At 42.2% G+C, this 15,119-nt stretch overlaps 1 protein-coding gene across 1 annotated transcript in view; it reads left to right on the forward strand.

Moving 5' to 3' along the window:
* Positions 1-15,119, forward strand: part of CLYBL (citramalyl-CoA lyase) — a 297,910-nt gene that overhangs the window by 149,813 nt on the left and 132,978 nt on the right. Inside the window, exon 2 of the mRNA XM_066580137.1 lies at positions 11,747-11,948. Coding sequence (XP_066436234.1) covers positions 11,747-11,948 — 202 coding nt within the window. The remainder of the gene's footprint in view (positions 1-11,746; positions 11,949-15,119) is intronic.

The following is a 15,119-nucleotide window of genomic DNA, read 5'->3' on the forward strand; positions in this document are numbered from 1 at the left end:
TTGTCCATAGAGACACATTGCATGCATACTGACCCTAGTCTTATGTAGATGCTGCACTACAAAGACCCTAGTCTGAGAACTTCAAGTGGGTGCTAGGGTCTATTGTTATGTCAGATAAATTTGATAATGACCTAGTTTGACACTCCTAAAGAAGCCCTGACTGTTTCTGGATAAACTGGGTATTTCTAGGAACACCCTATCTGTACCTATATTAGCATTCTCAAGCTCAACATGCTTCTAAGGTCAATTTAATAGACCCCTCATCAAGAGCCAAGTCAAAGTGATAGAAAATAGTGTTTCGTTAATCAAACTGTCTTGATAACAACAGGAAAGATCATCTAATTGCCATGAGAACAAGATAATAAAAGTTGATATTCAGGTAATCCAACTGTCACGATGGGGATCAAATCGCCATGTTGTCTGGCAGCATATTAGTGTAGAAATATTTTTCTGGGCTAGACAGCCCAGGTTTATATGCTCAAATTCCCCCCCCCCCCCCCCCATTCATTTGCAGGGACGCGGCACCAATTGCCCATCTGGTTGAAGGTATCCTCCCCCACTAGAGACAGCCCAACTGCCCATGTTACGTCCTGCATATTGAGGCCAGACACCATGCAGCTGGACTATCATGCCGTGTTAGGAGCAGGGCCCACCCATCTGACTGCGTCACGCATGGCACAAGCCACGCATGCCCAGACAGCTGAGCTCTCAAACTCTCACTCGCACCAATGAGACGCCCAATATGCGCAATCAAAGAGATAGAATGCGCACGCATGGAATCCCCGCTGCAGGCTAATCATATACACGGCACTGATACAATGGTATTAATCAACATTAATAGTGGGTAAATGAACTGCTATAAGATGCCCCTGCAGAGGATATGCTGCCACGAGCAGGCATGATGTTACATGAATGCTGAGACCGAATAAGGGAATATGTCACAATTATCATGCAATGGGTCATATGGGTGATTGTTCATATGAACCAGCTGACATTGTCAGCAGTACACACCTGCATAAGGGGAATGTGCCACCAACACAGATCATTTTTGCATTCACACAAAAGATACCATAGACAAGCATTTTATTGTTTGTATTTTGATCTCTGGGCAACTTTACCCCTAGCAATGATCGGGAACGAGTGTTTGAAAATGTGGTATGTGGCAAGGAAGCAGAGGATGTATAAATGATTATCTAGGCAAATTGGGCATTCTGGAACTTGGGAAAGCTATGTGGCAGTGTAGGTTCTAATGGAAGTCCTACTGGGTGGAGGCCTTCCCAGAAACCTATAAAATAAACAACACCATAAACAATAAGCTAGGGATTTGTATGTAACTTTTATTTTGTCTTAAGGTTGAAAACAAGGCCAACATAATTTTGATCAAACTCCCATTAACTTTGATGAACAGTGTTAGTTCGGCACATCACAATGTAACATTGTAGCAGCACAGTTGTTGTTCTAAAGCTTCATAATTAATCGCCCATTACTCCGGATATCTGCCGTGTTACAAGTTTGAAAATACAATTTTGCAGAATTACTAATTAAATATTCAATTGCTGATTTATATTTTGCAATCACTATGCTTAATTGAAGAGCAATACAGTTTTTGCAATATATATCTTCGCTGTGCTTCTGAGTGCCATCGAACAGCATCTTTCAGTACATCAGGACATTGATTTATTCTGTAGCATTTGGACTCAACCTCAGCTTAGCAAGATATGTGCAAATGCTGACAAGTAATATGTCCCTTACCGTGTACCCTGTTTGACTCCAAATTTATCATGTTTCACTGGCTTACTATAAGCATACTATTGGGTATTTTAATGGGTTTACAGGGAAGCGTGTTTTTGCAAGGCTGAGAAGTTGGCTATTAGTCAACTTTATTTCTGGCTGTATTTATCAAATTTGCAAAGTCTTGAATATTCAGTCTCCTGTTGACTCCTTTATTTGTGTCGTATGAATTTCATATCTTAAAGAAGCAATTGGGTCATTAGGATAAAGTTATAAGATAAATTCACAATGAATTTATGCGCTCCTATGATTACCTATAGCGATCGCTTAAATTTCTAACTGGAAATATGGTGTAGAATTTAGGAGCCAACTATGTACTCCTAGGAAAGAATTTGCTGACCTCTCAAGTACTTGTAATAAAAAGTTTAGTCTGGGCTGTTATAAATATCATATAAATACACAGTATTTGTATCTTTTATTATTCTTTAATTTGTAATGTTTTTAGCATCATATCCGCTACAAAGAATATTTTAATAGAAAAGTAAATGTAGACAATAAGGAAATATTGAATGTTCTTGGAACCATTTGGTAAGAGATAAGGAAGAATGTTTTTGTTAAATTCTAACAACCAGTTTGATTCAGTGAATTCTGCAAGGTCTATAGACTTGACAGATGGTAGCTTTTGCATTTCACAGCACCAGGGAACTGCATCTTAACAGGAAATAGAATTGATCAATAATACTTTAAAAGAGTAGCTCCAGGTCTCCATGTTTAGAAAAGAAACAAGAAAAATACAAGAAATGACTTATTTGTCATGGAATTTTAACTTGTATCGTAGGTTTTATTTTCAAGATCATATTATTAACCTACGAACAGAGCCAAGACCTCACAACAGTCTACCCATGGGGGTTGAATAATACATAACTCACTAGCTGAAAAAAAAATAAGACCACAGTGTTATGGCAAATTGTACTTTTATTCTTATAGCATCAAGAAAAACACAAAGCCAGCTAAAACAGATAAAGAATCATCCAATATTGGTAGGGACTTGTACATACATAAATATATCAATTGCTATGTAGAATAAATCATACAGAGATATAGGTAGTAATTATGTAAATCAAGGGTCGGAAGATCATGGTACAATACAAAAGTACATTGGTCAAGATAACATCCGTGTGGGTATAAAAGTGACTTAAGATACGACCATATGGGTTTTCGGTAGCAGAATTTCCACCACAAATTTTCTAAAGGGTAACATCCTCTGTAAAAATACACACCTTGAGTAGTTATGACAGATTTAAAATCTACAATAGAGGTTTATACTGTTATGGATTCTGTGTGTTTTTTTCATCGGGTTTTATTAATTTTTGCAGAGTACACTGATAATTGAACACTGATGACGTATTGATGCAAATATAATATAACTGAAAAACAAACTATTGATAGGTGCTTATTGTGTCTCTGTTGTGTTTTTTATTTTTCTGACCCCATTATAGGGTCACCAATCGAATAACGGCCTGGCCAGGGCCAAACCTGCAATTGGGATAAGGAATCGAGGGAGGCAGGGAGGGTGTGGGGAGAGGAGTTTCATCTCTCGGAGAGTGACAACGTATAACACAACGTACAAAGCATTGTCATCTTTACTAATGCAGCAATTTATAGGGAAATTAATGATATGTTTTGTGAATGGAAATGTAGTTTACCCATAGTGTTCAGACCACCAGAAATGCCCTGTGGTGGTCAAGGATTACTGGTGTCAGTTTTTTGTTTACTAAGTACCAGTTTAATCACCTTTTTCTTTTAGAAAAGTCCAAGGAGGTCTTCTTCCAATTGGTCAATTGGCTGCTTAGTTGCCAAGAAGAAGAAAGAGATCAATCTTCTTGTTTCCGGAAGGATATTTGCAATTTTTTTAATTTTAAGTCCTCACATGTATTTTTTTGGATATTGCAACCTGTAACTGAGTAAACTAATGAGTATACTCTTATACAAAGTTGTTTGACTCAGGAACAAGACCACCAAATGTGTATCATGTTACCTGGAGATTGACAGCCACTAAAGCAATTTGAGGGGTATCCTGGCACAGCATGGGCCCTTTGGGTTGGGACTAGATAGCAGCAGAAAAGTACTTTAAAAGAGGTTTCTAACATAAGTATGTTGCAGGCGCTTTTATTAGTTGATTCTCAATTCTGTGTGGATTTTTAACACAGCATGTATGTGAGATGTGGTAAAATCTCATCCATTTTGCTATATATCCAGTGAATCACATGTGATATAATCTCTGAATATAGTGCAGCATCCCGTAGGGTGACCTCTGACATATTGCATAACCTGTGGAGCATAACCTGGGAGGGCAAGATGCTGGCTTGCTATGGCAGCACTTACCAAGCTCCCTCCTGTAGGGACGCACGCAGCCTAGGCCAGGGCAGTGCTGGGCCTCTTCCGGACACCCCCGGCATGGGGATGCCCAATAAACAGTAGAATGGGTGAAGGGGTTGTCATGGGTGACGCCACCATTCTGGTACCCCCTGGCATGAACATCAGTGGGGAAATAAATGAGCCACAAACAGTAGTATAGTACCTCAGGTCCTCGGGAATGGTCAGTGCCTGGAATAACTTAACCAGGTAACAGTTCCTTAGATGCAAGGCAAAAATACACAGTATTCCAAGTACAGGAAGAATTAGGGATATATACAGACAGACTTGAAGTTAAGTACCTCCACACAGTGATCCCAGACTTCGGGACACCTGTGTGTATGACAATTGTAGACGTGTACCTCCACCCAGTGGTCCCAGACTTCAGAACGTTGGGCGTGAACAATTGAGAACAAGGAGCCTTAGGAAGCCTATAGGGCCTCTCTTCTCTATATAGGGGCCCAGGAGCTTCAAGTTACATCTCTGCATTAAAGTGTGAAGAGAATTTGGGGGGCCCCAAGATAAACTTTTGCACCCATGCCCATGAGCCTTTAGCTACGCCCCTGTGTGTGTATGTGTGTGTGTATGTAATATATATATATATATATATATATATATATATATATATATATATATATATATATATATATATATATATACACACACACACACTATTGTTCTGCTGGTACTACATTCTATGAGAGAAGTACCATTTAGATGACGTTACTAGATTAGTCATTGTCCACAATAGACATAGATCCTCCTTTACTCTCAACGTCCATAACTATCTTTTATTACAGAACGTAAGAAGAAACCGAATTCTCAATTTGTATGGAAAAAAAAGAGTTTGGGGTATTAGAACTCAGCTCAGCAGGATACCTATCTCTCTGTATAAAAGTGCTAGTTCTGGATAACGTTGCCTCAGGGTTGGCACAATCTGACAGTCTTTTGGAACAGACCATAGAATGTGTCATTTTATCAGTGACTACACATTTAATACTAGCTTCTCTCTCTCTGTTCCATCTCTCCTTCTCTCCTCCATCTCTATCTGTAATGTAGCCTGCATTCTGCCACCTCCCCCTTGGCTTACTAAATAGTTTTTATTTTTGGTCTATTTACATACTTATTATCATTATGAGAGTGTTTGAAAGCAAATCAACTCCATGAGATTGTTCAAGAAGATTGTGTGTGCAGTGAGTGACCACCATAGGGGGCACCTGCTATCTACCTGAGGCAGTAGCTGACAATGAAATCATCATTTGTGGTTTGGATATTGTGTATTGATCCCTTTAGTTATGGTGTAAAGACTTGTTCAGATTAACCTTTCAAAGTGCCCGAGGATATTACTTATCACAAAGGGTTTAAAGACGTTAATATGTGTAGCTTGATGTAAAGAGAGTGGGTTGTGAAAGAAACTTTCAAATCTATTAAGGTAGTTTAATAAAATTGGCATGCTTAAGACAAAGTGAAATGCTAGAAAAGAGGTCAGACTCGTATCCTGCAGGGAGGAAAACTACAACATCTGGGATAGATAAGGCTGCCCTGGTAATGAAACAGGTTCCACTTTATAGATGTCGGTGCTTAAATGTAGACAGAGAAAAGTGGTAGACTTTTTTTTTTAATGTATGCTGAATTTGTAAATGGCTCTATATCTTTGGTCTACTTCTGTTGTCAGTACTGATGTATTTGGGCTTTTGATTTTCCGTATGAGGACATTTGTAGAACCACAAATCCCAGGTTCACTGGGGACAGTAACACCATCTATCTGTTCATTGATACTGGGAGATAATTATCTCTGAAAACACTACTGATTGCTGTTAATCTGTACTGTTTGAGCAGGGGAATTAACCCCTTAAGGACCAAGTGCTGTAAATTTAGGCCGCTTGGTCCTGGGCTTTAATCCCGGCCAATAGCAAAAAATACAGTGCAGGATTAAAGACTCTGCTGCTGCAATCAAGCAGGACCATGTCGGGTCCTCAGCTGTTAGTCACAGCTGAGAACCCGGAGGAGAAGGGAGAAGCGGTTTTTAACCACTTCTGCCTTCTCCTCTTTTGGGTACATAGCGGTCAATGAGCGCTATGTACTAAGAAGTAAAACTGGAAGTGTTTCTTCCACTATGCGACCCTGCGATCACGAGCAGAGCTAGCAGACTCTGATCAGCTCTTAGTGACTATTATCACTACGGCCCCCGGGATTTCCCGCAGGATTTCCGCCCGTGGCCACTGCAATAGGATTGCATTAGAAAACGCAATCATAGGCAGACGGCCACGATTTGTCTGCGTGAAATCAATAAAATAGCCCTGTATGTCACAGGGAAAAAACGCAACAAAAATAATTTTGCTAACTGAAGGAAAAAAATAGGGCAGTAAAACCACCACATGGGTAAAATCCCCAAAAAGTGTCTGGTCCTTTTAGGTACAAAACAGCCTAATCCATAAAGGGTTAATATATTACATTAAAAACTGCTTGAATAGTCTATCTGGTCACCTCCCCTCCTCATAAAACTTGTATAACAATTACCAAAAAGTTATGTGTACTGCAAAATTTTACAAGCAAAAACACAGCGTCATCAACGAGAAAAAAAGGGTACTTGTGGGTTACCTGTCACCATTTTTTAATATATACCATTCAACGCCATCTTGCAGACTATAGCCGTATTTATACCACCTGAATAATATTATAAATCTTTATGTTTTGGAGAAGTAAAAAGAGTTTAAAGGGGTTGTCTCGCGAAAGCAAGTGGGGTTATACACTTCTGTATGGCCATATTAATGCACTTTGTAATATACATCGTGCATTAAATATGAGCCATACAGAAGTTATTCACTTACCTGCTCCGTTGCTGGCGTCCCCATCTCCATGGCTCCGTCTAATTTCGGTGTCTTCTTGCTTTTTTAGACGCGCTTGCGCAGATGGGTCTTCTCCCTTCGGCTCAGCTCGGAAGCAGCGATGTTTTGGCTCCGCCCCCTTGTACGCATCATCGCGTAGCTCCGCCCCGTCACATGTGCCGATTCCAGCCAATCAGGAGCAATGACACGTACAAGGGGGCGGAGCCAAAACACCGCTGCTTCCGAGCTGAGCCAAAGGGAGAAGACCCATCTGCGCAAGCGCGTCTAAAAAAGCAAGAAGACACCGAAATTAGACGGAGCCATGGCGACGGGGACGCTAGCAACGGAGCAGGTAAGTGAATAACTTCTGTATGGCTCATATTTAATGCACAATGTATATTACAAAGTGCATTAATATGGCCATACAGAAGTACTTAACCCCACTTGCTTTCGCGAGACAACCCCTTTAAGAAATAAATCGTGTTTTTTTTTTAATGCATGTATATTGCTGAAACATTTGTGAAATTCATTTAAAAAGTGGTGACCGATAACCCACAAGTACCAAAAAAAGTTATAGGGCTCTGAATATCAGAAAGCAAAATAGTTTTGTTTTTTTTTAAAGTTTTTTTTAAAGTAGTAAAACAAAAACTATGTAAATTACTGTTATTGTGCAGACCTGCAGAATAAAGTTAATGTGTTGTTTTTACCACACAGCGAAAAGGAACCCAAAAAACAATGTTGACCCAGAAATAAAAAGGTTGTAGTGGGACTCCCAATTATAATAATTATTTCCTCCATGTTTGGAAAAATGTTTATCTTGCGTTCTATGCAATGTTATGGTTTAAAGTATTTGTGCCTTTAAGAGGGGTTTTGCCTAAAAAGCATGTACTGGTGAGGGTCAGATGTTGTGAGCCGGACTTAAGGCCTGCTTGCCAGAGGTATGTGAAACCTGCATGGTGACAAGTGCCCCAATGAGAATGGATTCACAGCAGCCAGTGGGACTGAGCTAAAGAGATAGTCCCTGTTTTTGCAAGTGTTTTCCCTTTGGGAGTTTTGCAGTCTACCACTACCCCAAGTCTATCCCACAGACTGGCAGGGAGAGAACGTGAAGTGCTGCGATACCGGTACCGAGCCAGCAGGATGCTTTACCAGGCCACCTCTCTTGGAGGAAACTAACCATGTACTGTGCTACTTGCTTGTTTCCTGCCAGTAAAAAGGTTCAGTTGTTCAGCAGCATGTTGTCCTCCTCGTCATTGACCCACGAGTTACAGGCTTGAAACTACTGTGTATGCCAGTCCGGATGCCCTATGCCTAACCCCTCTTTCCCCACTGTATTCCAGCTTGGGGCGATTTCTTATGGGCCCCTCCGGTGACAGCTATGGCAAGCTCGGCCTGAATATCCACAAACCCAACTTGAGCAAGGAAGCCGTAAAACTGGAAGCCTCCAGGGACCGATCCACCCAACGGAGTTGAACCCTATAAGGGACATCTTATCTGTTTTTGTTTTTTTTGTTTTTTTTTTACAGTATATAAAAATTATTCTGGACATTTAACCCTTTCTAATCCACTGTCTGACGTCTCAAGACATTCTGATTGAAGGCTGTACAGCTCCGATTGTCGGAAGATGTCCTGCAGGGTATTCTTACTGTATATTGCTGGCCACTCTGTCGGGGGCCTTTCCAGCATGTCCCATACTGCAGTACTGGCTCTGGCCAGCAGATAGCACCATTGTATAATGGCAGAAATAGAAAGCCCCATAGGAAACCCTGAACCCAAAATTTTATTGCAAAGGGTTAATTGTTTTTGCAGTTGAGAATTAATCAGTGTGCTCACCATTTACCGCTCTACAACTCCCTCAAATCGTGACTTTATCTGTGCATTGTTATGATTTCCCTTGTCCTCTACCTACTTAGGGCCCTGTTATATGGATGGATTATTGTACAAATAATTAGATTGACTGATTTGCACAATAATTGTTAAGTGTAATCGTTTGATCATCACTAATCGATCTTTTACGGAGACCTTTTAATCATCGTTTATCTGCTGCAAATCCTTTCATCTAAACAGTTTCATATCGATTTGCTGAATAGAAAGCAGTGGCAGAAAGGTTAACTAGAGGCGCGGTTATGTTCGAACGAACCATTGAAACTAACCATATATGATCGCTATGTCGCCACTGGTTGCTTGCTTATTCTAATTTATCTTGTCGTGTAAAAGGATTCTTAGGCCTAATGCACACAACTGTATTTTCAGCCTATGCACTGAATTGTGCAACTGACTAGACTTTGATCGCACACAGATCCACAGTAGTCAATGTAATATATATTCCGTCTGTTGATTGCACACAGACACAGATCACATGAACAAAACGCAGTGTGCACTGTTTTGATCTGATTTCTGTTAGTAAGGACTGAAAAAAAACTGAACAGCACTAGGATGCGGTCTGTGTTGTGTCTGCATTTCATGAATCTCTTGCTAAGAAATGCAGAAAAAAGATCGGTCTTGTTTCACTTTTTTTTAAAATGTTTCAGACATGAAAAACAGATGACATGCAAATTAAAAAACGAACACGTGTGGATGGTATGAGGAACTGCATGAAAAAGCAGATGAGTTTTTATATTGTTATGCGCATTATCATGTTCCCCTAACATTAAGAAATACAGATAAATTGTGGTGCAGGGAACTGAAATGTAAACTATTAATACCACTGCTTAAATAGAACACATCTAACCAGTATCTTATTTATTACACACTCAATATTATTGCAGGCTATGCAGGCATGCACTAATATTACTAAGAGCCTCTTTACACAGAATGAGCAAGAGTAAAAATGACAAGGTTGGCACCACTCAGGAATATCAGCCACACATTAAACCTAAATATGGCAACCCAAAAGAAAAAGTAAGGCTTATAAATAAAGACCAAAATACTAAAAAAATGGCACAAATATAATCACAACTTTATTGTATACATAAAACATTTACCATTAAAGGGGTTCTGTCATCAAAAAAAAAAAATCTATACTTACCTATTCCTCTCCAGGCAGTCTTCTTACCACATCTTCACCTCACCACACATCTTCTCCTGGCTACTCCAGTCCCTGGGTCACGTCACCTCCAGCCGGCCGAATCCTCTTCTTCCTGTGATCCAGCGTACATTGCCGGCATTTTGCTTCCTGCAGGTCAGTGTATGCAACATCACTAGTGATGTAGCGTTCACTGCATAGCAGGGAATGCTGAATGCTTGAAGCCTGCTTTAGCGCTACTGCGCATGTACAGTGTCTCGCCGCTAGTGTTTCATATACTATGTGAAACCCTAGCAGCGAGATATCGTGCATGTGTGTTAAAGTGGACTGACTATGATTCAGCATTCCCTGCTAGGCAGTGAATACTACGTGACTCGTAGTGTTCACTGCCCCGCAGGAAGTGAACTGCAGCTAATGGACGACTCAAAACAGGAAGAAGAGGATCCGGCTGGCTTCTCGCCAAAGTTCTGGCTTTCTTAAAGGTCCATGCCTTAAAGGTATATTTAAACGGGATGAGTGTTGGGCAAACAGTGCCCGACACTCATCCCCACATGTCCTCACTGCTGTGCTGTCACACGGGAGCTAAAGATTACAATTTAAGAGATATGTCACATGATAGCATTAATAGAAGTATAGATGGAACTCCCACTGATTAATAGAATGAAGAGGTCTATTGCTTTCATCTGAGTGCTCCATTGAAGACAATAAAAAAGCAGTACCTTGGTTTGGAGACATACTAATCGCCAAAAGAAGTAATGCAATAAAATTACATTAAAGGGCTTTTCCCATTTGAGATGTTTACGGCATAGCCACAGGCGAACAAGGTTTGGCACATGTGATCACCTTTCTGTATGGTCTGCGTCTGGTTGTAACCACCTTGCCTGGTGAATTAGAAGACCCCTTTTTTTTTTTCAATAGATGGAAGTACCAGAGAAGACCTTAGGAATTTCAATAAATATCTCAGATTGGCATACCCCTTTAATTCTTCATTAAAAGGAACATATCATGTCATATTCTAAATCATTGAACAGAGACATAAAATTTATATGTATAGTGAGTAGAGATGAGCGAACGTGCTCGGCCACGCCCCTTTTCTCGCCCGAATACCGCGATTTCCGAGTACTTCCGTACTCGGGCGAAAAAATTCGGGGGGCGCCGTGGCGGCACGGGGGGTAGCAGTGGGGAGTGGGGGGGAGAGGGAGAGAGAGAGGGCTCCCCCCTGTTCCCCGCTGCTACCCCCCGCACCGCCACGCCTCTCCCCGCCCCCCGAATCTTTTCACCCGAGTACTGAAGTACTCGAAAATGGCGGTACTCGGGTGCGTAAGTACTCGAAACGAGTACGTTCGCTCATCTCTAATAGTGAGCTCTCAAGACCGTGATCTCGGGTTACTATATCTTCAACATACAACTGTCTTTCATAGTCTATTGTAACCTGAAACCACATTTAACAAACAGGAACATACAATCTTGACATTAACCCAGCTGATACCTACCAAGGGGTTAATCTTAATTTTTTTTTTGAGTTGACATTTTTGGGGCTATTAACCCATGCTACTTTTATGTTATGGTATCAATTTACGAAAGTCCTCCTGGATCAACTTAATATTGTCGGTTGAGGGTCTACTGTATAGATGTTAATGTTGCTAATTTTTAATTACCTGCTTTGATAATCCTATTTATTGATTTATTTTTTTTTAATTGGCTATATCTATTTTATAATTAAAAATTTAATGTAATTTTTTTTCAGAATTTCTTCTCTATGTGCGAGTGCTTTTCCAAGGATACATACAAACAGCTGTTCTCAGATTCGAAATACTCACAAGTACATCCCTCGCAGAGCTGTACTGTACATACCTGGAAACGATGAAAGAAAAATACAAAAAATTGCCACTCTCAATGTCGACTGTGCAGTGCTAGACTGTGAAGACGGAGTAGCCATCAACAAAAAGGTAAGATTAATTATTGTTATTTTTTTTGCAAAATCTCCAGGGACTATTTAGTCTGAATTGTGTAGTTGTGCTTTACGCTTTAAGATATGCTATAGATTTACAATTTCTTTGAAGTGCATAAGCTGCCTTGAAAGTGACACATGCAGAAGCACCCCCAAGTTTCCGTCTTTAATTCCCTACCTAGCACATTGTGGTATTAATGATGAGAATAATTAAAAAGATAAAATATATTTGTACCATCAATCACATAACCTAGCTGCTGTGTTTAAACAGACCCAGCACAGCCTTGATAGCGACAACTGTTCCATTAACATGACTTTTTCCCTTTCAACTGAGGCATTTATTGCAGCTCCAGTTACAGGGTAAAAATGTATAGAAAAAAACTCAATGAAAAAATAAAGTGCCTGAAAGATGGTTTCTGACTAGAGATGAGCGAACGTACTCGGTAAAGCACTACTCGTCCGAGTAATGTGCTTTGTCCGAGTATCGCTGTGCTCGTCCCTGAAGATTCGGGGAGCGCCGCTGCTGACAGGTGAGTTGCGGCGGGGAGCAGGGGAGAGCGGGCGGGAGAGAGGGAGAGAAAGATCTCCCCTCCGTTCCTCCCCGCTCTCCCCTGCAGCTCCCCGCTCCGCGGCGCTCCCCGAATCTTTCAGGACGAGCGGGGAGGTACTCGGATAAAGCACATTACTCGGACGAGTAGTGCTTTACCGAGTACGTTCGCTCATCTCTATTTCTGACCAAAAAAATGTAGAGTAAAAAATATCAGTACCAAAATCCAAATAAATATGATTTAAAAAATGATCACCACCAACACATCTGACGACAACCATATCTAGATCTCTAGGCTGATGCAGTTTTTCTAACAAGAAATAGAAAAAAACACGAGTGGCACTCAGGAGAAGCCAATGTCATGTTCAGATTCATCGCTTCACCGAGACCATTGTTGGATCTGTGAGAAGGATAGCGTTCTCCCCCATTTCCAGGGACACAACTATGAAGGCAATTTCTTCAACTCTACCTATTTGCTAAGCTCTTCTGATCATTAGGTGTACCAGAGGGTTCCACGTCGGTCCCTCTAAGACAGCGGGTGAGTTATTTTCTGAGACTCTTTCACTAGATTTCATTTGAACTGTTGGCTTCTGGAGCGTTGGCTAGCCTGATTTTGGTTTTGATTTGTGTCTTTCCAACTAGGGGATATTATTTATTTAACCCCTTAACGACGGCCCCATCGGGAAACTACGTCCTCAGAAAGTGGGCCTTAATCCTAGAGGACGTAGTTTTATGCATCCTCTTTGGATTGATGCCCACTGGCCTGAGGACGTGACAGCTCCATGCTGTCGGTGCCCGCAGGTAGCCAACAGCATGGAGCTGTCATCCCAGGATGCGGGCAGTCCCCCCCGGCATTGCGATCGGCGCTATAAAATGAATAGCGCCGATCGCAAAAAAGTAAATAAAACAGTGAAAAAAAGTAGTAATTCAGCTGCTATGATGGATCGGATCCATCACGGCAGCTGAAAATACTCACACGGCTTGTCGGCGGTGTCCCCCGGAGATCTGGTCCTCCCGGACCCGCCGGCGGCCTTCTGCGCATGCGCGCCTGACGATGACGTCACGCGCACGCGCAGAAGCCCGGGTGTCCCCGGCAAATTTAAAATCTCCTGGCTCCCGGCTCCTGAAGGTAGCCGGGAACCAGGAGGTGTTACCGGGGACCACTGTGAGCGGTCCCCGGGCCCGCGATCACCGCTATCCATTGCGATAGCGGTGATCGCGAAAAAGTTTAAAAAGTAAAACAAAAGTAAAGTTTCACCTCCCCTCATGGATCGGATCCATGAGGGGAGGTGAAGATACTCACCCCCAGTCCTCTGCTATGTCCCGATGTCCCGGGACCCGAAATCCCCGTCTGCGCATGCGCGCCCGATGATTGACATCGGGCGCGTGCACAGAGGGGCTCGAGCCCCGGGAAATTCAAAATTGCTCTGCTCCTGGCTGCCATGTGTAGCCAAGAGCAGAGGGATGTCACCAGGGACATGATCACTGTCATCCAATGGATGACAGTGATCATGTAAAGTAAAAAAAAAAGTGCAAAAAGTAAAAAAATAAAAATAAAAAAAGGGGTAAAAGGTAAAAAAAAAAAAGTGCAAAAAGTAAAAAAAAAGTTTTAAAAAGTTAAAAAAAGCTTGCGTTTCATCTCCCCCCACGGATCATATCCGTGAGGGAGGATGAAATGACGTACCTAGGGCCTGCGGATTTATCCGCGGACCTCAACCCAGCTTCTGCGCACGCGCCCGTCACCAATGTGGCAGGCGCATGCGCAAAAGCCGTGGTTTTTTAAAATCTCCCTGCTCCTGGCTACAAAACTTAGCCGAGAGCCTGGAGATTTCACGGAGGGCCGCGGTGAGCGGTTCCTGATCACGTGTTCGCCGTTATCCAAAGAATAATGGCGATCACGTAAAAGTTAAAAAAAGGTGAAGCTTCATCTCCCCTCACCGATGCGATCGGTGAGAGGAGATAAAAATTTTTACCGGAGGCCTCCATATTTGCACCCCGACGCAATCTTCTTCCGTGAACTTTCCCGTATTCTGCGCATGCGACCGCTGGCAAAACACCGGACACATGTGCAGGAGTCGGGGAGCCCAGGAAACTTAATATCTCCTTGCTCCCAGCGACCACCGGTCACCGAGAGCCTGGAGCAGTGACGGGTGGCCTCGTTGAGCGGTCCCCGGTCACGTGAAAAAATGGTAGCGATCTACCTTTGACCGGTCTCACATGACCGGATAGGAATTACGGATTCCGCATGCGTTTGATTAGCGGTAATACGCAGATCAATCGCATAGGTTTACACAATTCCGCTCCCATTAGCGGGTTGGAATTGCGTAATCCACTCGCAGAAAAGAGAACGCAGCAGGTTCTATTTTACCGCGGATATCCGCAACATAGAGCCCATTGTGCTCCATGGTCATGGATATACCCGCAGCCCATATGCAACTACGTTGTATACGGGCTGCGGGTACCCGCGTCATCGCTAAGCGACGGTGCGGGAAATACAAACAACAAAAAAAAAAAGTGTACTGCGCATGACCGCCCGTGTAAGTACGCAGTTATGCGCAGTACATTACGCAGCCGTACGCAGGGTCACAGCCGGGCTCACAGCCGGGATCCACCTACGGCTGT

This window comes from Eleutherodactylus coqui, chromosome 1 (assembly GCF_035609145.1).
Source record: "Eleutherodactylus coqui strain aEleCoq1 chromosome 1, aEleCoq1.hap1, whole genome shotgun sequence".
NCBI lineage: Eukaryota > Metazoa > Chordata > Amphibia > Anura > Eleutherodactylidae > Eleutherodactylus > Eleutherodactylus coqui.